This window comes from Quercus robur, chromosome 9 (genome assembly GCF_932294415.1).
Source record: "Quercus robur chromosome 9, dhQueRobu3.1, whole genome shotgun sequence".
NCBI lineage: Eukaryota > Viridiplantae > Streptophyta > Magnoliopsida > Fagales > Fagaceae > Quercus > Quercus robur.
In genome coordinates this window covers 3,972,220-3,998,067 of record NC_065542.1, presented here as the reverse complement: position 1 = coordinate 3,998,067, position 25,848 = coordinate 3,972,220, and the positions used below count along the sequence as shown (strand labels likewise).

At 35.2% G+C, this 25,848-nt stretch overlaps 1 protein-coding gene and 1 long non-coding RNA gene across 2 annotated transcripts; both read left to right on the top strand.

Moving 5' to 3' along the window:
• The first annotated feature begins 1,280 nt into the window (after positions 1-1,280).
• Positions 1,281-16,466, top strand: LOC126699817 (disease resistance protein Roq1-like). The gene is made up of 2 exons (XM_050397794.1): positions 1,281-1,453; positions 15,995-16,466. Exons 1-2 carry the CDS (start codon positions 1,281-1,283, stop codon positions 16,464-16,466), a joined length of 645 nt encoding a protein of 214 aa, XP_050253751.1.
• Positions 16,467-22,412: 5,946 nt separating this feature from the next.
• Positions 22,413-24,494, top strand: LOC126700458 (uncharacterized). Its single transcript, XR_007647165.1, has 3 exons — positions 22,413-23,480; positions 23,980-24,091; positions 24,253-24,494. It is a non-coding gene; the product is annotated as an uncharacterized LOC126700458 (long non-coding RNA).
• Positions 24,495-25,848: the final 1,354 nt, after the last annotated feature.

The window sequence follows — 25,848 nt, the reverse complement described above, 5'->3', positions numbered from 1 at the left end:
ATTTATATACATAGAGGACCATAATTATAAATTGTCACTTCTTAAAAATAAAAAAATTATTTGAAAATGGGATGAATTTTTTCCCTTTGTAAGAGCATCAGCATTGAAGAATGCTACTCTATCCTATTTTACCATCCCAAAAAGCTACTTTATCAATTATACCATACCATTTTACAATACACCCTACATCCAAAAACTCTATTATTTTACTTTTTTATTAAAATATTATTTTTGTAATCTTTCTTTATTATTCTTTCACATCATCACTTTTTTTCAACTAAGGGGTAGAATAAAATATATATATATTTTTTAGCATAGTGCTACAGTACAATTCTAAACTTAGAATTATACTGTAGCACTATTACAAAAAATCTTGCAATAGTGAGGTATAGCCTTTTTTGATGCAAATGTATTTTAACTATAAAATGTCAAAAAGACCCTAAATATGACATTAGCATTCTTCAATACTAATGTTTTAACGTGCATACAAACCGTTTAGCCTTCTCATAAAAAAAATAAAAAAAAATAAAATAACCGTTAAGGCTATGCTAATCACATCATAATGGCATGTCAGAAAAGTAAAGAAATCATGTACTGCTTGGTCAAAAAGCGGAATAGATGGGACATTACAGCTGGAACCAGGAAGTTTCTTTTTCTCCTCTTTGAGGACAAGGCCGAAGCACAAAGACACTTGTATAAATAAAAAGGTTCTAGTATCGGACATCCAGTCACATTGTTTCAAGAGGTTTTAGACTTTAGAGCTTTATAATCCTTGCTACGATTCACCGAATCCGTAAGTTCTCACTTTTCTATTGCCAGTTCTCACTTAGCCTGCTTCCATTTCTTTTATTTCTTTCTTTTCCTACTAATTCGTTCTTCAGTTTTAATGGAATGCAATTTTTATCTAACAAATTGTGGTTCACGGTTTATCAGGTTATTTTCAATGGCTTACATGCACTCTGAAAAAGCCCCATTCTCATCTTCATCATCGTCTTCCTCATCCACTCCTCGAATGAAATATGATATATTTCTTAGTTTTAGAGGCGAGGATACCCGCAACAGTTTTACAGATCATTTATATAATGCTTTGGAACAAAATTGCATTTTCACCTTTATGGACAATGAAAAACTTGAGAGAGGAAAATCAATTTCACCTGAGCTCTTGAAAGCTATAAAAAAAATCAAAATTTGCTATTGTCATTCTCTCAAAAAATTATGCATCTTCAACATGGTGCCTAGATGAACTTGAAAAGATTATTGAATGCATAGACAAGACAGGAATGGAAGTTTTTCCTGTTTTTTATGATGTGGATCCATCTGATGTAAGGAAACAAGAAGGAACTTTTGCAAAAGCTTTTGCTGAACATGAAAAGGAGAACATAGAGAAAGTGCAGACATGGAGAGTTGCTTTGAGAAAAGTGGCCAATCTCTCAGGATGGCATTTGCGGGACAGGTAATTTAATTTGAAATTTGTTTCTTTTTAAATGTTTAAGAAAATTCTTCCTATATGTTGCATGAACTATAAAGTCAACAATACAACAGGATTTTGCCTTAAATATACGTTATCTTTAATTCATGCACGCTATATTTGATATTTAATATGTTCTAATGTATATAAACATAATATGATTTGATGGTTTAATCTTTTAAACCAAGAGTGTTAACATGTTTGTTTCTCAAAAAAAAAAAAAAAAGTGTTAACATGTTTCTTATGCTCATATTTCTATCTCTAATTCGTGCACGCTATATTTGCTACTTAACGTAGTTGTACCACATTAAAATCCTAAAGTTGCCATTTTTTTTTTCTTCCCTCTTAACATTTTCGCAATTTCAAACTTAAGGTTTTTGCTATAAATTCAAAATTTTAATACTTAGAAAAAAAAAAGTTGAATTTCACATGATTGCGTTTTTTTTTTTCATAGATTAGGATCTGATGTAATTATCTCCTCCCCACTCACAAACATTCTTTTACCATTTTTACTTTTTAAATTAATTTTTTTACTAATTCTTTACTTTTTTTTATATTTTATTTTTATATTTAAGGGCTAGTATTGAAAGTTGTTTTTTCCATCTCTCAATTTCAACCCACTTTAATAACTATTGCATCTAAAGGTGTGCATAGGTCAAATTGAAGAGATTTTTTAACCCAACCCACCACGGTGGGTTAAAAAAATCCCACCCAATCCAATTCATCATAGGGGTCTAACACAGCCCAACCCAACCCATGTGAATCGGGTTGGACCCATGGGTTAAACAATTATTATTATTATTATTATTATCAGGAATGGAATCAGGATTTGAACCTGGGGCCAAAGCTTAAAACAAATTAAAAAAATTATTTTCATATTTTGTAGTTCTTTACACCAACTCTAAAAAAAGGATTTCGCAACTAAAAAAAAAAACCTAAAATCAAAATAATCACAAAAAGACAAGCACAAATTTATATATATATTATTAATATTAATCACATCACATAAAGTGACAAAAACAAAGTTCACAAGTTCATATATATATATATATATATATATTACTAATATTTGCGCCATCACATCAAGTGACAAAAACAAAATTTTTTGGATCCAAACAATTAGACCAAAGACTTGGTCAATTAGTCACAAAAAAAGTCACTTATAACTTAGTCTTACCAATGGTCAGCTATGACTACAGAACCAAGTCACTTTATTTCTTTATAGTTAAAACCAAAACAAAAAAAAATAAAATTACAAACATTGAAAGTTTGAAACCGGTCCACACAATCACAAAAAGCAAAAAGGAAAAAGCCACAAACAAGCTACACAGTAGTCAATACTCAATGGTCAATACAAAGCCACAAACACAAACAACTACGGTCCACACATTGACACAAGCACAGTAAACACACGTTACACACCAGTCCAATAAAAGCCACAACTCACAAATACAGTCAACACAGACACAGTCACCACAGTAGAAAAACGCAGAGGGCAGAGGGCAAACGGCCAAGGCACTTAGCAGAGCAATATAGCAAAGACAAAAAAAAACAAAAATATAAACTAACGAGAGGAGAGAAATTTCTTAGATTTACCGTGTGTGACTGTGATCAAGGATCTGAGGAGGAGCAGCAACAGCAACAGTCCGGATCTCTGTGGAAAAGAACAGCAGCAGGCAGCAGCAACAGTGATGGTTGGAGGAGGCGTTGGTGCTTGATGAGGTTGAGTGGAGGAAGAGTGAGCTTAGGGTAAAAATTTGAGAATTGTAATTTAGGTTTTCAGATTTCATTCCATATTTATTTTTTATTTTGTAGTTCTTAGTTTGTCGGTTTTTTTTTTTTTTTTTTTTTTTTTTTTTTAATTGGGGGCTGTTAGGACGAAAATTTAATATACTAGCTTTTTTTTTTTTTGTTGGGTACTATTTTTTTTTTGGGGGGGGCGGCGGGAGTGGCCTCTACCCTACTGTAGGTCAGTACTGATTATTATTATTATTAAATTGAGCATTAGAACAAAACCACCATAAATAAGATCAAATTTATAACTAAATAATCATAAGCATAACACTAAACAAACATAAATTGTATGAGAAGATCTTAGAGTTTGTGTTTTATTTGAGAAGAAGGATAAAAAAGTAAATAATAAATTTATATAATAAATTTTTTAAAATTCAAAAATATATTAAATATAAGTGGGTCGGATCGATTAGACAGATTTGTAAATCTCATTACTCAAATTTAACCTAATCTGCTATAAAAAAAAAAAAAAAAATTTATAATTCAACCCAACCCACCAATCCTTCAAAACTGACCCAACGAGTTGGGTTGGATCAGGTCAATTTTGGCAGATTCACTGCATATGGCATCAATACCTGATCTCAATCCTTTTTGTATTTAATTGGTAAGCATTTGAAACGGTGCATTTGGGTTGGGCTCACGAATGTGAGAAGTCTCGTTTACGCGTTGGACCCTAGGAGCATCAATACAAAAATGCACAAAAAACCTAATGGTTGTCTCTCCTGAACACATATTACTGTGTCTCGTTTAAAAGAAATCTTCTCATTCCTTATTTGAAAATCTTCGCAAATTACAAGTTACGAATGTGAAAGTAAACTTTCCTCAGCTCTTTCTCCAAAAAAAAAAAAAAAAAAAAAACCTTGCCTCAGCTCATTCCTTATTCAAAAATAAAAAAAATCTTCTCTCTTGCCTGTGTCTATGCTCTCCTTCTTGATCACCCTCAAGAAATGAGACCACCTGTGCCACAGATGAGGCCTTCCTCAAACTTTGTTTCTCTTCTTCATTGAGTTTTTCCTTACTCTCTCTCTGATTTACCTTGTTTTTGTCTTTTACTTCAAAGTTACTTGATTTTTAAAGAATACAGATTTCTTGTAAAAAATCGTGTACTGTTGCTCCACTTTCCAGAGGGTGACCACACTTGTATGGTTAAAATATAACACGCTTTTATGGTCAAAAAATCTTGTACTGTTATTAAAAAATAAATAAGTTGAAAATTGTGGTGGATTATGTGTGAATTGACACATTAATTGGGATTATTTTTATAATAATAAAGAACAATTATTTATGAATTTTAATAAAAAAAAATATTATAATATAATATTATTATTACTTTAAAATTTGATTATAATTATGACTTTTTGAAGATTATAATATAATTATGATTGATTTAAAAAATAATAATAATTATTATTATTAAGGTAACCCATAAGTACAAAACACTCAGCTTTTTCCGAAAATATTTTTTTACCCTTTTTAACAAACACGTTGCTCTTTAAAAAGATTACATGCATTAAAACCTCCATTTATTCAACAAGCATAATATGAAAAAGCTATTTTTTCAAAATGTACAATATAAAAAAGCTGAACCAAACTCACCCAAAGACATGTACGTATGGATGTTGCACACTCAATTCCTGCAACTAGCAGCTTCAGTTTCCCATTTTTTGAGCTCTTGTCCTTTTACAAAACTTATTGCTGGAGATCGATTATCAATTTTTTGTCTCTCTTCTAACATGACTCAGTGTAGTATTATCTTTTATTTATTTTTTCTATTTTTATTTTATTTTTTTGATAATCTGTGTAGTATTATCTTTAGTTGTTTGTGCATGTTACTGTTTAGTTGCAAATTTCTCATAACTTGGGTTTAATTAGTTATCAAAAATCACATATTAAAAGGGAGCTAGTTATATTAAAAGTCCATTGAACACCCCCCCCCCCCCCCCCCTCTCAATTGATTACAACAAGTGATGCAATAGAAGAATTTACTTCCATTGAATCAACCAATCTGGAGCTCTGATACTAATTGTTGTGAAAGTTCCAATTGAGAAAGTTCCACTATAAAATTAAGGAGACTATAATAGTAGTACAATAATACTCTTACAAGACCCAAACCCTAAATACACTCTTGGCTCTCACATACAAAAATTAGAACTGTATTTATACTAGTCTTGTAGTACCACTCTTTCACACACAATAATATTCAACTATTGCTTCAATATAGTATACATATATAAGCTGGCAAGGGTCGGTTGTGTCATGGTATACATGTTCAATAGCAAGTAGGTCTTAATTTCCTTGTTGCACATGGGTAACACAATCCTAGTTCAAATAGGATTCGGCCAAATACATCTTGACCAACACGCCACCAATTCAACACTTTTTTCTTTTTCTTTTTTTGGATGGAAACCAACTCAACACTTTATTTTAATTAGTTGTAAAAAAATCATATATGCTAGTTATCCTAAATTATGAGTGATATTATTATACTTCCTATAAGTTTAGCAGTGGAGTTTTACGTAGACAAATTTTTTTAATAATTTAAATTTATTTGTAATGTTCCACGTGGTCAAAGCACGTTGTATGAGTAACATAACATATATGTTGAGTCACATGGTACAAGCATGTGTACGGCGCATCAAAAATAGAGTTTAATTAAATTAAACTAGGTTAATAATTTTAGTCAGTTTACATTGTGACAAAAAAAAAAAAAAAAAAAAAAAAAAAAAACCAAAAAAAACAAAACAAAAAAAAGAAAGTAAAAAAATATCTGTGGGGCAGAAAATTCATGGCCCAGGCCCGCCCTATATCAAGGCCCAAGGCCTGATCTGGGGAGACCTATTGCCAAGAAAGAGTTTAATGCACGGATAGGATAAGTGAAAAGACTACTCATACTGTAAGAGAGAACTCTGTGCCTGACAAGCCCCTATTCTTGACCAAGCTTTTCAACCTTTACGTCTACTCCCAGCCACTGGAGGTAGGGGCGGATAGGACAAGTCTTCTGCCCGAAGAAAAAGCTCACACGTGGACCCTAAAGGGAGGAATACGAGTATAAAAGGAAACGAAGGCCAGAAGGAAAGGGGGGGATGGCCAAAAAGTAGAGCTTCCCATCTCACCTCCAGGAGAAGGACTCCAGGGGTGAGAACACCTTAACTATGTAGGCACACCACAACAAAAAACCCACCGCCGGGTAACCGGGGGAAGACCTTAATGCTCCTCGGACCGAGTCCGAGGAGTCCAATCCCTCAGGCTACGAAGCTGTAGGGCTTGGATATCCAGACCGAAACCCTTTTTTACATGAATTCCCCTAAAATTAGGTCCGGATCATCGCCCCGTGATCAAAAGCCAGCCTTTTAAGCTCACTCTCTACAAATCATATTGTGAGGGATCTTTCATGTGCGAGCCCAACGTCACTCTTGGGCCGTTAAATAATCGTGTCCCTACAATTGGCGCCGTCTGTGGGAAGGCTTGCGCATTGGCACAGGTGGCGTTTCAGTCAACTCTCTAGCAAGCAAAGATTCGCGGGTTTTCCCCCGTCTCCGGTGACATGCAGTTGTTGTTCCAACATAAACTTATGCCAGGGGCTACGTCCTACAGTGCCAACGGCACGGGCAGCTCTAGGGGCTTCCGACCTCAAGCCAACTCTCCCAGCCATGGTCAAGGGGCTGACCTGCGAAAAAAGCAAATAAGTACAAAAAAGTACTCAAAAAGTTTTGGACAGAACCAAGGCATTGCATGGTCCTCGGACTCAAGCCTATGGGGAAACCAAGTACACAAAAGAAAAAACAAAAGTTTTGGACAGAACCAAGGCCTTGCATGGTCCTCGGACTCAAGCCTATGGGGAAACCAAGTACATAAAAGAAAAAACACAAGTTTTGGACAAAACCAAGGCCTTGCGTGGTCCTCGGACTCAAGCCTATGGGGAAACCAAGTACACAAAAGAAAAAACACAAGTTTTGGACAGAACCAAGGCCTTGCGTGGTCCTCGGACTCAAGCCTATGGGGAAACCAAGTACACAAAAGAAAAAACACAAGTTTTGGACAGAACCAAGGCCTTGCGTGGTCCTCGGACTCAAGCCTATGGGGAAACCAAGTACACAAAAGAAAAAACATAAGTTTTGGATAGAACCAAGGCCTTGCGTAGTCCTCGGACTCAAGCCTATGGGAAAACCAAGTACACAAAAGAAAAAACAAAAGTTTTGGACAGAACCAAGGCCTTGCATGGTCCTCGGACTCAAGCCTATGGGGAAACCAAGTACACAAAAGAAAAAACACAAGTTTTGGACAGAACCAAGGCCTTGCGTGGTCCTCGGACTCAAGCCTATGGGGAAACCAAGTACACAAAAGAAAAAACACAAGTTTTGGACAGAACCAAGGCCTTGCGTGGTCCTCGGACTCAAGCCTATGGGGAAACCAAGTACACAAAAGAAAAAACACAAGTTTTGGACAGAACCAAGGCCTTGCATGGTCCTCGGACTCAAGCCTATGGGGAAACCAAGTACACTAAAGAAAAAACACAAGTTTTGGACAGAACCAAGGCCTTGCATGGTCCTCGGACTCAAGCCTATGGGGAAACCAAGTGCACCAAAGAAAAAACACAAGTTTTGGACAGAACCAAGGCCTTGCATGGTCCTCGGACTCAAGCCTATGGGGAAACCAAGTACACAAAAGAAAAAACAAAAGTTTTGGACAGAACCAAGGCCTTGCATGGTCCTCGGACTCAAGCCTATGGGGAAACCAAGTACACAAAAGAAAAAACACAAGTTTTAGACAGAACCAAGGCCTTGCATGGTCCTCGGACTCAAGCCTATGGGGAAACCAAGTACTCAAGAGAAAAACACAAATTCTGGACAGAACCAAGGCCTTGCATGGTCCTCGGACTCAAGCCTATGGGGAAACCTACTACTCCAAAGAAAAAACTACCTTGCATGGACCTTAGAATCCCTCCGAGGAGAACTCTCCATTAACAATTGGGCTAATTCCTAAGTTGCATGGATTCTCAAGTCTGCTCTCGGATCCTCAATACCAAAGGGATTGATACGATATGGAGCAATATGTTACCAAAAACACAACCGGAGTCCCTTACTACTCGGTTGCCCCCTCCGATGAATTATTTAGAGTCTATCGTTCTCGGATGGTTTCCTCACACTTATTACATGATATTCAGCTGTTATCTCGGTTAGTTTCCTAAATTTAACTTACTGTGAATTATCGTTATTATGTCTGGTAATGTCGGTAAATTAAAAATTAGTTGAATCCTGTTTTAAAGTTTTACTGCTCTAAGTGTCATTGAAGAAAAACACACATGGAGCACACCCATTCACAAAGTAATATTGCAAAAAAGAAAAATATTCAAAACAAATAAATAAATTTCCCTTTTATTAAAACAAAGAAATAGTACAGCTTACAATGAAAAGCTGGAATCAGCTTCTATTAAAGCTAAGTACATAATCGAAAAGAAAGATACAAGAGAATAAGATAAAGCCGATGAGGTAGTACAAGAGAGTAAGATAAAGCCGATGAGGTAGTACAAGAGAGTAAGATAAAGCCGAGGAGGTAGTACAGATGAGAGGTTGGCTGCTGCTTCAAGACTTTGTTCTTCCTCAATACTTTTACATGCCCATAACTCAGGCAGCAAAAGAACCCAGCATGGGACCTGCACCGTTGAAGAAAAGGTGCAGAGAGCGCCCAGCTTTAGGCTAGCGCAGCCGAAAAAAAGGTGCAGGGAACCCAACTTAAGGCCCACACCGTTGAAGAGAAGGTGCCGGGAACCGGAAGTTGAGGAGCCTACACCAAAATTTGCCTGCGACAAGGCAGACGGCGCTGATGGCGGAAAATCTTTCCTCTGACACACCAAAAATCTGGCGTGACCAGAACCTGCTTCGGATTTTGACTAAAAGAGGGGATAATACCGTCCCCACCATGTCTAAGCGGGAAGACACCTTAAATCTATGCCTCCCCTGCCCAGGCCACATCACTTTGCGTTTCGGAAGGGTCTGGTGTCTCTGTGAAGGGTGAAGTTCCTCCATCTCTGCCCAAGCCTCGAACATACAGCACAAAAGGAAGATGACACCGGAGGAGGGAACTGGATATGGACAAAGGGTGATGATTCTGAAGTGAGCGGAAGGGTTTATGTGTTAGGAGAACAGCCACTTGTCCTATTTATATAAAAGGTAAGGAGGGGCCATATAGCTTAATTTGAGCAGATTTCCAAGACACACTGCAGACAAGACAGCTTCGGCTCAATTTCCCACACCATCCACAACCGTAGGATCTCAAGATCCTCGGGAAGACGCGCTTCGACTGCTGAAACTTCAGGGTACTCGCGAACGAAGGGATGACTCTTGACTTGGCACGTCTCTCATGCAGAATTTGAACGAGTCGTGATGTGGGCCCGAAGTCACCAAAACCCTCCTCCCCAACTAAAAGTCGGGCAGCAGGATTTTGAGGGGCTATTGTGGGCCAGAAAATTCATGGCCCAGGCCCGCCCTATATCAAGGCCCAAGGCCTGATCTGGGGAGACCTATTGCCAAGAAAGAGTTTAATGCACGGATAGGATAAGTGAAAAGACTACTCATACTGTAAGAGAGAACTCTGTGCCTGACAAGCTCCTATTCTTGACCAAGCTTTTCAACTTTTATGTCTACTCCCAGCCACTGGAGGTAAGGGCGGATAGGACAAGTCTTCTGCCCGAAGAAAAAGCTCACACGTGGACCCTAAAGGGAGGAATACGAGTATAAAAGGAAACGAAGGCTAGAAGGAAAGGGGGGGATGGCCAAAAAGTAGAGCTTCCCATCTCACCTCCAGGAGAAGGACTCCAGGGGTGAGAACACCTTAACTATGTAGGCACACCACAACAAAAAACCCACCGCCGGGTAACCGGGGGAAAACCTTAATGCTCCTCGGACCGATTCCGAGGAGTCCAATCCCTCAGGCTACGAAGCTGTAGGGCTTGGATATCCAGACCGAAACCCTTTTTTACATGAGTTCCCCTAAAATCAGGTCCGGATCATCGCCCCGTGATCAAAAGCCAGCCTTTTAAGCCCACTCTCTACAAATCATATTATGAGGGATCTTTCATGTGCGAGCCCAACGTCACTCTTGGGCCGTTAAATAATCGTGTCCCTACAATATCCATACGTAGTTCCTATAAGAAAACAAAAGAAACATAATACGAACACAAATGACCTTTGTTTTAATATATATATATATATATATATATATATATATATATATATATATATATATATATATATTTATATATTGTTATGAAAGTAAATCCTGCATTAAAAAATATCTATACGTAGTTCCTATAAGAAATAAGAAAACTCACTCCCGGGTTTTGCTTGTACAATTCTCGATTAAATCTCTACTGCACTAGGAGTCTACGACACAGATAATAATACTATAATAGTGATACTACAAATATATAACTTTTTAGGGAAAAAATATATTTTTTCAAAATATTCCATTTTACATTGTATTTAGGCGTAGGATAACTAATTGAAAGAAAATATCTACTTGACAAATAGGATGCATTGTTGGCACACTTAAAACTTATGTTGTAATTAAAATAATAATAAAATTTTTTATTAAATTAAAAAATGCCACATCTGATAAAAAAAATTAGAAAAGAAAACTGGCTCTCTCTCTCTCCAGTGTTCTTTTTTTCTTTTTCTTTACACTGTGTTTTGGTTTGTTTGGAAGTAGGTTAAGTCTAGTATCCTGTGACACTAGATCCGTTGCGATTGTGATACATATTCATTTTTGGACACGTTTCACCATGTCTATAAGTCCAGTACAATGAATGTAATCCGCTCCCTAGTTTTTTCCCTCTTATTCTTCGATTAGATAGATCTAGGGGTGGCAAATGGGTGGGTTTTGGGTGGGTTTGGGCTGGGCATAATTGGGTTGGGCATATAAAACCCATTTACACATTTAAATCCCATTTAACTAATTATTTCTAACTCAAGTCCAACCCAACTCAATTATTATGGGTAAACCCCAACCCATTCAATTACCCAATTATCAAAATTACCAAAATGCCACTAAAGTGAAAATGACCAAAATACTCTAAAATCTTAAAAAATGACCAAAATACCCCCAAAACTCAAAAAATGACCAAAATACCCCCGAAACCCAAAAAATGACCAAAATACCCCTGAAACCCAAAAAAATTACCAAAATACCCCCAAAACATAAAAACTGACCAAAATACTCCCGAAACCCAAAAAATTACCAAAATACCCCCAAAACCCAAAAAATGACCAACGTACCCTCGAAACCTAAAAATTACCAAAATACCCCCAAAACCTAAAAAAAGACCAAAATATACCCAAAACCCAAAAAATGATCAAAATACCCCCGAAACCAAAATACCCAAAAAATGACCAAAATACCCCCCAGAACCTAAAAAATGACCAAAATACCTCTAAAACCTAAAAATTACCAAAATAATCACAAAACCTACAAAATGACCAAATACCCCTAGGAATCCAAAAAATGACCAAAATACCCCTAAAACCTAAAAATTACCAAAATATCCCCAAAACCCATAAAATGACCAAAATACGTCCGAAACAAAAAATTACCAAAATACCCCCCGAAACATAGAAAATGACCAAAATACCCCTGAAACCCAAAAAATGACCAAAATACCCCTCAAAACCTAAAAATGACCAAAATGCCCCCAAAACCCAAAAAATGTCCAAAATACCCCCGAAACCTAAAAAATTACCAAAATAATCTCGAAGTCTAAAAATTAACCAAAATAACGCCGAAACCTAAAAATGACCAAAATACCCCCGAAACCTTAAAAATGGCCAAAATAACCCCGAAGCCAAAAAATTGACCAAAATAACCTAGAAACCAAAAAATGATCAAAATACCCTCGAAACCTAAAAAATGATCGAAATACCCTCGAAACCCAAAAATTAACTGAAATACCCCTTGAAACCTAAAAAATGACCAAAGTACCCTTGAAACCTAAATATGACCAAAATAACCCCTAAACCTTAAAATGACCAAAATATCCTCGAAATCTAAAAAATGACCAAAATACCCCGAAACCTAAAAAATGACAAAAATTCCCCTTAAACCTATAAGTTGATAAAAATACACCCTAAATCTAAAAAAATTACCCAAATCCCTCCTAAAACTAAAAAGTGACCAAAATACTCCCTAAACATAAAAAATGACCAAAATACCCCCTAAACCTAAGAATGACTAAGATAGCTCGGAAACCTAAAGAATGATTGAAATATCCCCAAAACCTAAAAAGTTATTAAAGGACCTCCAAAACCTAGAAAATTACAAAAAATGGCCCCAAAATCTAAAAGTTAACGAAACACCCCTAAAACCTAAAAAATTAGTGACATTCCCTCAAAACCTACAAAATGACTGAAATACTCTTAGAACCTTTAATTTAATGAAAATACCCTCGAAACATCCAAAATTCCCCAAACCCCTATTTTGGTAATTTTAGAGGCTTTGAGTGTATTTTGTTCATCTTATAGGATTAGTGGTATGTTGGTCATTTTAGATATTTTGAGGGGTATTTTGGTCGTTTTATAGGTTTAGATGTATTTTATTCGTTTTAGGGGTTTCAGGGTATTTTTGGTAATTTTAGAGGTTTCAGGTTGTTTGTGGCCATTTTAGAGGTTTTAGGTTTGTTTGGGTCATTTCAAAGATTTAGGGGTATTTTTGTCACTTTATAGGTTTGAGGGTATTTTGGTCATTTTTTAAGTTTCATGGGTATTTTAGTAATTTTTTAGGTTTAGGGGGTATTTTGGTCATTTTTAGGTTTCTAGATTATTTTGATCAATTTTTAGGCTTCGGGGTTATTTTGGCCATTTTTTAGGTTTCGAGGGTATTTTTGTCATTTTTTAGGTTTCGGTGATATTTTGGTCATTTTTTAGGTTTTGGGGTTATTTTGGTCATTTTTTAGGTTTTGGGGATATTTTGCCCATTTTTTAGGTTTTAGAGGGATTTTGGTAATTTTTAGGTTTTGGGGGTATTTCGGTCATTTTTAGGTTTTAGGGGTATTTTGGTCATTTTTTGGATTTCAGGGGTATTTTGGTAAATTTTAGGTTTCGGGGGTATTTTGGTTATTTTTTGGATTTTAGGGGTATTTTGGTCATTTTTTGGATTTCAGGGGTATTTTGGTAATTTTTTGGGTGTTGGGGGTATTTTGGTCATTTTTTGGGTTTTGTTGGTATTTTGGTCATTTTTTGGGTTGAGGGGGCATTTTGGTCATTTTGTAGGTTTTGGAGTTATTTTGGTATTTTTTGGGTTTTGGGGGTATTTTGGTAATTTTTAGGTTTTGGAAGTATTTTGGTAATTTTCAGGTTTGGGGAGTATTTTGGTCAATTTTATGGTTTTGGGGGTATTTTGGTCATTTTTAGGGTTTTGGGGGGTATTTTGGTCATTTTGTAGGTTTTGGGGTTATTTTGGTAATTTTTAGGTTTTGAGGGTATTTTGGTCATTTTTTAAGTTTAAGGGAGTATTTTGGTCATTTATAGGTTTAGGTGTTATTTTGGTCATTTTTTAGGTTGATGAAGTATTTTGGTAATTTTAGTGGTTTTGGGGCATTTTAGAGTTTGGTGATTTGTAGAAATGATAGTTGGATCATAATTGGGTCAATTGGGTACCCAATTAAAACCCAATAAGCATTAATGTTAATTGGGTCTAATTTAAGTGGGTGGGTTTGGGTGGACAAATGGGTTTGGGTTGATTTTGCCACCCCTAGATAGATCCATGTGGGTATTTTAGATTCCATTCCTTGATTGGACCAATTGAGAGATAAGATAGGAAATTTTTAGATTGATAATATAGAATGGGAATGGTTTCGAAGATGGAAGGAACTTCAGCCCCAGCAAATCGAAGAGACCCTAAGCTACTGTGCGTTTCCAGAGATTCCCCCGATCAGGAAATCTAAAATGGCATATTGGAGACTCGCCCTCAAGTATGTTTCATTTCCAAAGATCGGTCAAACTAGTTGGAAAAAAACCCAGCACAATGAAGAAATACAGTCCCAACCCGTTCTGTCCCTAAATACCCATCTTGCTCTCTTTCTTTGCAGCCACAAACTTAAGCTAATTTTTGTGTAAATAGAGAAAGGGTGGGGAGATTACTAATGAGTGCAAGAAACGGAGGTAGGCCTTGTGAAGCTTGCAAGTTCCGAAGGCGAAAGTGCATATCAGTTGTGTATTTGCACCATATTTTGACTCAGACCAAGGGATCACTCACTTTACTGTCGTGCATTAGGGGTTTGATGTTAACAATGTTTCGAAGCTGCTGATATACAAAAGAAGAGGCAATAATAAATTCAAAACCTAGAAAAAGCGTTCAAAATTTCAATTTCTTTTTGAAATTATATTTTTATCTATACATATGAAGGATCTATCTATTCAAGAGAAGGAAAAACCCAGCAAAGTGTAAAGAAGAAGAACTATAGAGTGGGCGATCAGAGGAGAGAGAGAGAGGAACATTCGGGAGTGAGAGAACCGGTTATTTTTTGTTTTGTTTTTTTGTTTTCTAATTTTTTTTCTTAACTGATGTGCATTTTTTAATGTCAATAAATTTCTTTTTTATTATTTCAGTTTCCACATGAGTTTTAGGTGTACTAACAATGGGCACTATTTGCCACATAAACATTTTCTTTTAGTAAGTTAACAGTAGAGACCAGATAGACTATAAATTGAAAATAATACAGACTAAATTGATTGTTGTTAAAATGTAGTGACTAAATTGATTGTAATTTCAAAATGTAAGGACCAAAATAGTATTTTGGTCTTTTTCTTGTGTGTCTTTGTTGCGTGCGTCATTTTTATAAGGTTTACTATTGGTAATTTTTGTTATTGGGCTAATTTTTTTGGGCTTGTATATTTTGTTTTGGATTTAGATCGATTAATTTTTTATGGCTTTTAAAAGGAGGAAAATGTTGAAGCTATAATTTTTTTTATTTTTTTACAAATTGTTAATATAATGAGTGGTTATTAGTAAATAAAAAAAGATGTAAGTGGTAAACCCAGATGCTAACTAATAAAAATTTGCAACATTAACAATTTGTAAAAATTTTGTAGAAAAATTTATGACTATAACATTACTCTTAAAAGAATTGATGTTATTGTTAAGAAGACAAAGTGTAATTTTATAGAACAAAATTACTAAAATAAGTACCTATATATATATACTAATATTTTTTTAACAACACCCCCCCCCCCCCCCCCCGGGCCGCTCTTTACCTATCTACCTCTGTCATTGGATTAATGACCATTGCTACCCTAAGCAATGGGATTAGTTGACAGCATTGAATTTCCTCATTTCTAACTATTTTGCTCAATTTTCTTCCCTTTGGTTGCTTCTTCTTCTTCTTCTTCTTCTTCTTTCCCACCCCTTGTATATTCCCTGATTTTTAATGCCGGGATCTTGGGAAGTAGGGACCCGTTTCATATGAAACTAAAATCTAAAGAGGTAAAATAGGATAATGATTGGAGATGTACAATCTAGTAAGCTTCAAAGCATTTATCTATTGAAATTAAGAAATGAGTAAAGGAACGATTGTATTATTAAAATGATCTATAACACAATACATATATAGGTAGTTCTTTTGATTTTGGCTAGAAATATTCAGTTAAATTTATTAGTCCATTTTCAGTTTTAACCAACTAAACTGAATTTCATATATCAATCAAAATTTTTTTTTCTTATTAGTTTTTTTTTTCTTCTTTGTAGGTCGGAGGCAGAAGTTATCCAAGACATTGTGAAAGTCACATTTGATAAATTGAGGCATTCTCATACATTCTTAGTAGATACTAAGAAACTAGTTGGAATAAATTCTCGAGTTGAACAATTGATGTCACATTTAGCTATAGGGTCAAAGGATGTTCGCATTGTAGGAATTTGGGGTATTGGAGGAATGGGTAAGACAACTCTTGCTAGAGTGGTTTATGATATGGTTTTCAATCAATTTGAAGCTTGTGGTTTTATTGATGATGTTAGGGTAAATAATGAAAAACATGACTTGCTTTGGTTACAAAAAGAACTTTTGAAAAAACTTTTGATATGCAAGGACATTGACAAAAAAGATGTTAATGATATAGATCTCATGCTCAAAAATAGGTTACGTCATAAAAAGATTCTTCTTGTTCTCGATGATGTAAATGAATCAAAACAATTGGACAAATTAGTTGGGAGCCGTGATTAGTTTGGTCTAAGTAGCACAGTTATAATAACCACAAGAGAAGAACGTTTGTTGGAGACACATGAAGCAAATGAAAAATATGAGGTTAAAGCATTAAATAATGATGAAGCTCTTCAACTTTTCAGTTTGAAAGCTTTTAAAAAAGACTGTCCATTTGTTGAATATGTAGAGCTATCCCAAGCTTTTTTACATTACTCAAAGGGTCTTCCTTTAGCCCTTGAGACTTTGGGTTCTCTTTGTTGTTCAATAGAAGCATTGATGAATGGAAATGTAAATTAGATAGCCTCAAAGACTTTCCTGAAAAGGGAATTCTTGATGTTCTTAAAATTAGCTTAAAGGGACTTCAAGCTTCAGAGAGGGAAATTTTCCTAAATATTGCATGTTATTTTAATCACATGTATCAAGATGATGCCATAGAAATACTAGATTGTCTTCGGTTATACCCTACATATGGTTTAAGGGTTCTTGCTGGTAAGTCTCTCATAAAATTGGATTACAAAATATTGTGGATGCATGAGTTACTACAAGAAATGGGACGAGACGTCGTTCGTCAAGAGAGCTTTAAAGATCGTGGGAAGCGTAGCAGATTGTGGTTGTATAAAGACATTGATGATGTGCTGACAAATAATACGGTATGATGTTATGCAAGGAACATGAGCAAATACTTTATTATATTTTTATTTCATTTTTTTGAGAACAGTAAAGTTTAAATAAAAATAGTTTTAGTAATCATGCCTTCTTCCCTTTTTCTTAATTATTAGGGAACAAAAGCAGTTGAAAACATAGTATTAGAGTTGTCTGAGCTGAAAAAGGTATATTGGGATGATGAAGCCTTTTCAAAGATGAAATATCTAAAACTGCTCCAAATTCATGGTGCTCAACTAATGCATGACCCCAAACATCTTCCAAATAGCTTGAGAGTTCTTGATTGGAGTGAATACCCTTCAAAATCTTTGCCATTGAGTTTTCAATCAAATGAGCTTGTTAAACTTTGCTTGAACTACAGCAAGATTGAACGACTTTGGAAAGGAACAAAGGTAATTTAGGAACCCTTATGCAACTTTTTATTTTATTTTTATTTCAAGTTTCATTAAACTTTAAGACTTTGTAGAAGCTAATTATTTTATGTCTTAATTTTTTTTTTTTTTTTTGGGTGGCTTTTGACAGTCTTTTGGGAGTTTGAAATTCATCAAATTGAATGGGTCACAAAAACTTATTGAAACCCCAGATTTCACCAAAGTTCCAGTTCTTGAAAAATTGGATCTTGAGGATTGTATAAGTTTATGTCAGATTCATTCATCTATCAGTGTTCTTAAAAAGCTTACTCTCCTTAATCTAAAAGGTTGCAAAAACCTTAGAAGACTTTCAAACAAGTTTGCAATGGAGTCTCTTGAGATTCTTATTCTTTCTGGCTGCTCAAAATTAAAAAGAATTCCAGAGTTTGAGGTAAACATGAAACAAGTATTAAAGCTTTACTTGGATGGCACTACTATTACAAAATTACCTACGTCAATTGGGAATTTGACTGGTCTTGCTTCATTGAGTGCAAGAGATTGCAAAAATCTCATGTCTCTTCCCATAACCTTTTTTAATATGAAGTCAATTAAAGATGTTGATTTTTCTGGGTGCTCACAACTGGAGTACTTGGGAATGGCTGAAAGTGTAGAGTTTGATAAGAGTGGAACTTTTATAAGATTGATGTTTTCTTCCAATACCCTCTGCACAACTCTGAAAAAACTAGCTTTCCGTATATTTAAGCCAAGAAGCCCCTACCCCATGGGCTTGTTATCGACTTATCCATTGTGGACTTCATTTGTCGAATTAAATCTAAGCAACTGCAATCTAAGGGTTATCTCCGATGATATTGGTTGCCTTTTCTCTTTGAAAAAGATGTGTCTAAGTGGAAATAGTTTTGTTTGCCTTCCAGATAGCATTGGTCAACTATCTAATCTGACTTGGATGGATTTGGATAATTGCACTAGTCTTCGATCATTGCCAAACCTGCCAATAAATATTGATTATGTTAGGGGATTTGGTTGTACCTCACTGGAAATTGTGCCCAATCTATTAAAACCAAATTCTTCATGTGAGCCACGAATCTATTTTACAGATTGCCCTAAACTGGCTGAGAATCAAACCAGCATTGACATTTTTTTGGCACGAATAAAAAGGCACCATCAGGTTTCTCTCTCTCCTCTCTCTTTTTATCTCTCTGTCTCTATCTGTTCTTAACAACCTACTTTGTTTGTTTCAGGGACTCACTTTTAAAGAGAGATATGACACTCTACATTTTGAAAGGAGATATGACATCATTTTTCCTGGAAGTGAAATTCCAAAGTGGTTTATCCATCAAAGAACAGGGAATAAAGTGAATATAAAAGAACCTTCTCATTTGTGTGGTGAGTGGATGGGTATTGCTGTTTGCGCTGTATTTTGTTCTCGTCCACCTCACCAAATCCACCGTAACAATAGTGTTTTCTGTGAATTGATAGCCAATGGAAGACGTACAAATGGTGGCCCAACCACTTCAAATATCGTTGTTTTATCAGATCATGTTTGGCTACTTTATTTGCCTCGTAAACATTATAATCATCTGATAAAATCATTGTGGAAAAGTGATGCAAATGGATTCAGTCATATTGGAATTAGATTTGGAACCATACATTCAAGCTTTGAGGTGAAGAAAAGCGGGTTGCGTATGGTATACAAAAAAGACATTGAAGATCTCAACCAAACTATGGCTCAGAGTAGCAACAACAGCAGCATTCCTTATGAGGGCTTTGATGTTCTCCATCATAATTTTGACAATTCTGCAGCGGTAGTGGAAGGTAATAATGCCTAGCGTACCTATGGTGATTTCGACGGGGCTAGACCCAGTGGAGAAGGAAGCTCTCATTACATACCAAACCCAAAAAGGATTAAAAGGCACACAGAAACCTATGGTAACTCTGATTCTGAGGAGTCCAGTGAGTACGAGGACAATGATGAGGAGTTAAGCGATTGGGACGAATCTAGTGATGATCAATTTAGTGACGATTTGGACGAATCTAGTGAAAGTGACCTTGATGATTAATAAACTATTTTTCTTTTTATGACCAGTAAGTCACTGCCTTTCCTCTTAATTCAAGTTATGTTGGTTTCTGCGTTTTCTTTTACTTTTACTGTACATTTATTAATAACTTGCCCATCACATGTTTGACTAAAGTTGTCAATGAGACTCCTAGCGATTTGACAACAAAGAATGGCAAGAAAATGCTATTGTTGGTATTTTAAAAGCAGAAGAAATAATGGGATTTAAAGTGAGTAAACATCAAAACTGGAAGTTTTTGCTGCTAAATCTCATCTTAAAAAGACATCTTTTTCCCTTGCATTTTCTTAGCTAGACTCTTTTTTTTTTTTGGTCCCTATTCTATTTTTTCCACCCAGACATTGGGGAGCTTAACAATATATATATATATATATATATATATAGTGTCAAGTTCGAATGGAAAGGGTGCTATAGCCTATCACATGCATTGCCTCCTTCATATGTAATACAATTACCTCATTGATTTGTGATTTTAATACTTTAATACTCATTTTATAACCGCTCTTTAATTATGGAAGTTTTTGACATATGATTATTGTTCTTTGGCTCTTGATGTTCTTGAAATCTTCCAGGCCCATTTCGGATCATGACCAAGGCCAACCACCCATGATCATTTCACATGTTCATCTTTATAGTAACTAGACCCAAGCAGGCAAGCAAGTATTTAACAAGATTGAAAATGAGATAAGGCGTAGTATGCTTAGATTTGTAAACCCTACTTTACTTGTTATTGTTGTTTTGATGCATTACGCCTACAATTTAAGTTTTGTCACATTTTCCTCATTGTTTTGTCATTTTAGCCTGATTTATTACATCTCATAGTAAATTGATAATATACCTTTATAGACATCCAAGTATATATATATGGTTCCAATTTTTTTGCATGTCAACAAAGGGGTGTCCTATGAAACTGTTTAGGTTTTGTAAATGTTTTAGCCTAGGTGGAATTTTGGATTCGTTTGAAAACTCTACAGCCAAAATGATTCTGAGAGAATTTTACAAATTCATGTGTATATTGCTGACAAGCTCATAAGGTCTCATTTTAAATCTGGGGCTTATTTGGTTGAAAAGGATAATAGCTGTTGCATAGCAGAAATTGTAGAAACCATGCCGGCAGGTCCTTTTTTGATCTCACTAGCACAACCATAAGTAAAGACCTTGAGCATTGGAGCCATTTTGTAGGTTACAATCACCTTCTAAAATTATTGTCGTTCTTTGGAGGATTTTATTGGTTTTTCTTCTTGTGAGGGCAGAATTGAGAAGACTTGTGAGGACTTTTTTCCTGTGTCAAAGATACAGAAACCTTAGACCTTTTTTTTTCCTTAAAGTACTTCTTGTTGTCTTTTGTCTGTATCTTATGGTTTATGTGGACTTATAGGAACAAGGCAACTATGAAGAAAGAGCCTTTCTCTACCACTAATGTGGCCATGTATTTTAAAAGTTTGTTTGATTTCAATGTGTAGGGTAACTAACAGTTCAAAAAACAAACAAAAGCCTAAACAGCCAGGATAAGCAAACCCATACCATTAGAGAGGGTTCAACTGCAACCAATCCTGTTGGAGGAGAGCTGCAAGGGTAGGGGATGGAAATAGCGAGGATCCAATTTCTTTTTTAAAAATAGAGAATGTCCATGTCCATAGCATCTTGTGAGGAGTCCAGTGAGTGATTAGAGACCTAAGATTTTTTCATTGGAAGGTTTATCGACTTTTTTCTCTCTATCACCAGTAAGTCACCATCCTTCTTCTTAATTTGAGTTTTTTTGGTTGATGCATCATCGCTTTCCCTTGGCATATACTTGCACTTTTTTGGGTTAATTTTAACTTCAAAATAGTTTCTTGCAACCTATACCTTAGTTAATTATTGGCACTTATTCAAACTCCCACCTGGTTTGTTTCCTTAATCAAAAAACACAAAGCAATACTCCTAGCTAATTTAATATGCATATAAAAAACATAGTCTTATGAAATAAACAATGATTAGTGTCATCTTGATTTAGTGATTGTGTTACTTGTTTGTGCTGGTTGACCCCTTGATGTTGGATTATTGGACTATTTCATGAGGTGAAACTGTCACATGGCCAAGAGACATAAAGATAAGTGCAGTCCGTTGTATGCCTTTTACTCTCTCTTCATTGTTTTAAAAATTTTCAAGCTGCAAAAACAATATATGCATGCCATTGCAAACATTACAATTGAAATTAATTTTTATCTCGTTACATATTATATATGTGAAGTCATGCTTAGATTGCAATCAGAATGATTAGTCTAGCTAGGGGTAGCATCTAGCTTCCTCCCTAGTTGAAAGTTCTGTAAAGCTGTGTACTAACCTTCAACCAAAGAAAATGCTTTTTTATTGTTTAAGAGAATAGCTGAGTTTTTTTATTTTAGTTCTTGTTCCTTTTATTTTTGTTTTGCTCTGAAAATTCTTATTATTTAAAGTATGACGACAGTTATATAACCTTTCCCCACTCCACTTGCTATATGGCTAAGACAATCAGGATTCCAATTCTAAAATGTACAAACTTTAAAATTAAATGTAGTTATAAAATTTAAAATCTTTGGCAATGAGGAACTTGATAATAAATTTTATGAGGAATTAATTTGGCTATTAAAATTTCTGTTAAGAACAAACCATTAAAACCAGTTCTTGATACATCCAAATATCAACATTATTGACAATTGATCGCATTAGAATAATTAGTCTTCCTAGAGGTTGAGTCTAGCTTCCTTCCTTGTTGAAGGTTTTTTAGGGTTGTTCACTAACCTGAAACCAAAGCAGATGCTCTTTTTATGATTAAGAGAATAACTCATTTTTCTATTCTTTTCTTTTTCTTTTTTACTTTTTCTTTTCTCTGAATTTTTTATTTTTTAAAAGTAGGACAACAATCAGAAAGTTACTAAAATGATTTGCATTAGCATGTTTGAGGACATTGTTATTGCAATTCTCATAATGCAACAAACTTTAGAATCAAATCATGGTTAGTGATTGTTCAATATTTTCAACCATGAGGAGCTTGATCATAACTTACCTTAATGGGGACTTAATTTTGATATGAAAAATTTATTCAATGACCAAATCATTACCATGTTCTCAATATATCGAATATTGTAATGTTGTTGATAATTGATCAGCGGTAATATTCTTATTGAACCGCTTAAACTATCAGCGTTGGGAACCTAAGCTTGTACCTATATGTTAATAGATTTGCCTTCACCAACTAATTGAGAAGCTCTCACAGGAGACAATCTTCAAAGTTAAAAGTATTTAGTCCAATTTTATGTGTCACCAAAACGGTGTTTTGAATGACTACATATTACTCAATTGTTAGACCTGTCTTGTCAGATCTGTGATTTACCATAAGAGAAGTGTGTTTGAATCTATTATTAAATGGCCTTAGCCATCTGATGCCTTTATTTTACAATGTTGGGAAATCATCAAAGACTTCATCTTCCCATGTAATGCTTGTGAAGAAGAATTGGTGAGACCTATATAATATTTTAATTTCATTTTTAAAGTGTCATATCTTTCTTTCTTTGATTTCTTATTTAGATATTTCTTTCTTTCGTTCGTTCTTTCTTCGCCTTCCTCTTTTACTTCTGAGATTTAGGAGTTTAATAGGTGCCCTGTGACGTATCTTTTTTCTATTGTGCTTTCTTACATATACAATTTAGTAGACAGGTACGACCACATGTAAGTGTCCCGTTACTTTTTGATAGTAATAGTTAGAACTCTTTTTATACATAGTACTGCTCTTTAATTTTGTGCTATTTCCTCTTGATGTTCTTTAAGTTTTCTATCTTTTTTACCTTTTACTCTGAATGAAATTATTGACTGAAATTTTGTACTTACTCATATCAAATCATGACCAGGGCAAAACTGTTCATGCTCATTTCACAGGATAAAACAAACCAGAAGACTTATCTCCACAGGTAACTTGGCTACCCTATCAAAGTGACTCAACTAGGATTAGAATCAAAGGATAACAGAAGTTAAACCTGAGCGTACAACAAACTTAACCATAAATTACTAACCTAATTCTCTGGCGCACATTCCATCAGGCAAGCAACTCTACAGAAAAGGTTGAAAAATAGAGAAGATATCCTGCTTTGATTGATAAGCCCTACTCTAATTGTTATTGTTGTTTTGATGTGTTACATCCAGAATATAAATTTTCATATTTTTCTGCTTGGTTGTCTTTTTAGCCTGATGTAGTGGAAAGATCTTACAGTTTTATTTTGATGTGTTTTGTCTAGAATTTAAGTTTAGTGTTAGTCACGTATGTGTGTGTCAATCTTTTTCAATAATACAAAAAATATTATTTTGCTAGGTTATAAAACCCATACTTTAGTAATCCCTCAATTAAGTCAAAATAAGCTACTGCTATTAATAGGTGTTTAAACTTATCTTTACACTTTGGCTTGAAAACAGGACCTGATTAGAGAGCTGTACTCTCCAAAAGTGGCTGCTCAAATTTTAGCTATCCCTATCTCAAGCTGTTGAGTTACTGATAAGCTGCTATGGCCTCGTACAACACAACATAGTGAGTGAAACCAAGTTTTTTATGCAATGAGGAAGAGAACTTGGATCGTTTATTCCTGAAGCAGTCTTGCTTGGGCTGTATAACCTCAACACAATGATGTTTGAGGGTGCAAAACAGTGTACTATTGATATGCTAATGCTCAGTAAGGTTTTGTTTTGTAGGCATGCACAAGCCTATGATGCACAACATGTTGATTAGAGTAACTACTGGAGTGTACCAGGGCGAGTGTGTCCAGTCGTGGAAGGATGGCAAGTGTTGCTGACAGTTGAGGGGCACTGGCAGAGCAGGTGCAAATGGGTTTGTTTTGCCCATGTAGCTAAATCATGTGCTGGCAGATAATTTTTTGGCTGTTCCAGTAATGCCATATGCAACGAGTGGAAGCTTAATGTTTGAGAAGCATTTTTTCCAGGCTTGTTTTGGTTAGTGGAAGATTGGCAGACCTATGTTTGGAAAAGAAGAAGATTCCTTGGCACCTTGCTGCGCTGATTGAAGAACAAGAGTGCAAGGGAGTTGGAGAACGCCAGTGGTGTACATTGGCTGTGCATGGGAGTCACTAATGAGGATAGAGCCCTGGTTACTCTTGCTTCTAACTCTTTCAAGAACATTTTTTGGGCTTGTAACTCTATTACTAGAGAGTTCACTTTAGCAGTCTGGATAATATTAGCCAATTTGTTTCAAAAGTGGGACTTTAGAGTTACTTTCAGCAAAAATTGTTCATGTTTAGTTGATATTCTCCACATGTTAATAGATAGTCAAAATTGCCAATGAGCTGGGTAGCTCAAATGGTATCTTCAGTTGATGTCAAAGCAACTCTAATATCAATGATTTTGAAGTCAATTACAAACTTTGCTTGCTCCTAGCTCTTACTTTTTTTTTTCCCCAAATTATATTTTACTATCCTTATTTTCAGTTTTTAATTGTCTTAAGTAACCCTATCAGTTTTGAATGTATGATAAAAGAAACTAAAGTAATATGACCTGCTTTAACACTTTCTTCAGCTATTTTACACTGCTAATACTAAATTAATTAGTGGATGTATTAGTCATAAATAGTTTCCAGATTCCACTAAAGCATTTATGCGAGATACATCATAATGGAACCTTAATTGTGAATAGATAGAAAGAAAGCCATACGAATAAAAATAAGTTTATAGCTTTTTTAAAAAAATGGGTCATCCCATCACTAGCAGAAGATTTTGATTCATTAGAATCTACTCATGCATGTGTCTCACTCTCTCACATGTTTGAAAATAGTTTTGCCCCATTAGAATCTACTCAACACAAAAATTTACACTTTGACTTGGAACACAGGACCTGGTTAGGGAGCTGTACTCTCCTGAAGTAGTGAAGTGACTGCTCAAATTTTAGCCACCCCTATCTCAAGGCGAGGAGCTACTAATAAACAAATATCACCTCAATGTAACACGTGGTGATATCAAAATCAAGCTACTGTTGAAAGTAGGGGGAATTCAGGTAATGGATTCTTATTGGAGGGTCATAGCTCTTAGATGGAGACATCTATGGGAATTGAAGCTTCCTTTGAAGTTAATAATTGTTATGTGAAAATTTGGCATGAGGACTTACTGATTAAAACAGAATAGTGAAATGAAACATAGTGAGTGATAGTAATTGTGTGAGGAAGAGGAAAATTTGGTTTATTTATTCTTGAAATGCAATCTTGCTTGGGCTGTGTCGTTTAAATCGATTTGAGCCTTGGAACTGATTTCATTTCTCCTTGCTCCTTGATGCGGTGGTTGG

Coding starts and splice junctions, on each gene's coding strand:
- LOC126699817 (XM_050397794.1), top strand. CDS start 1,281: ATGGAAGTTTTTCCTGTTTTTTATGATGTGGATCCATCTGATGTAAGG. Junction 1,454..15,994: donor GGATGGCATTTGCGGGACAG/GTAATTTAATTT, acceptor TCTTCTTTGTAG/GTCGGAGGCAGAAGTTATCC.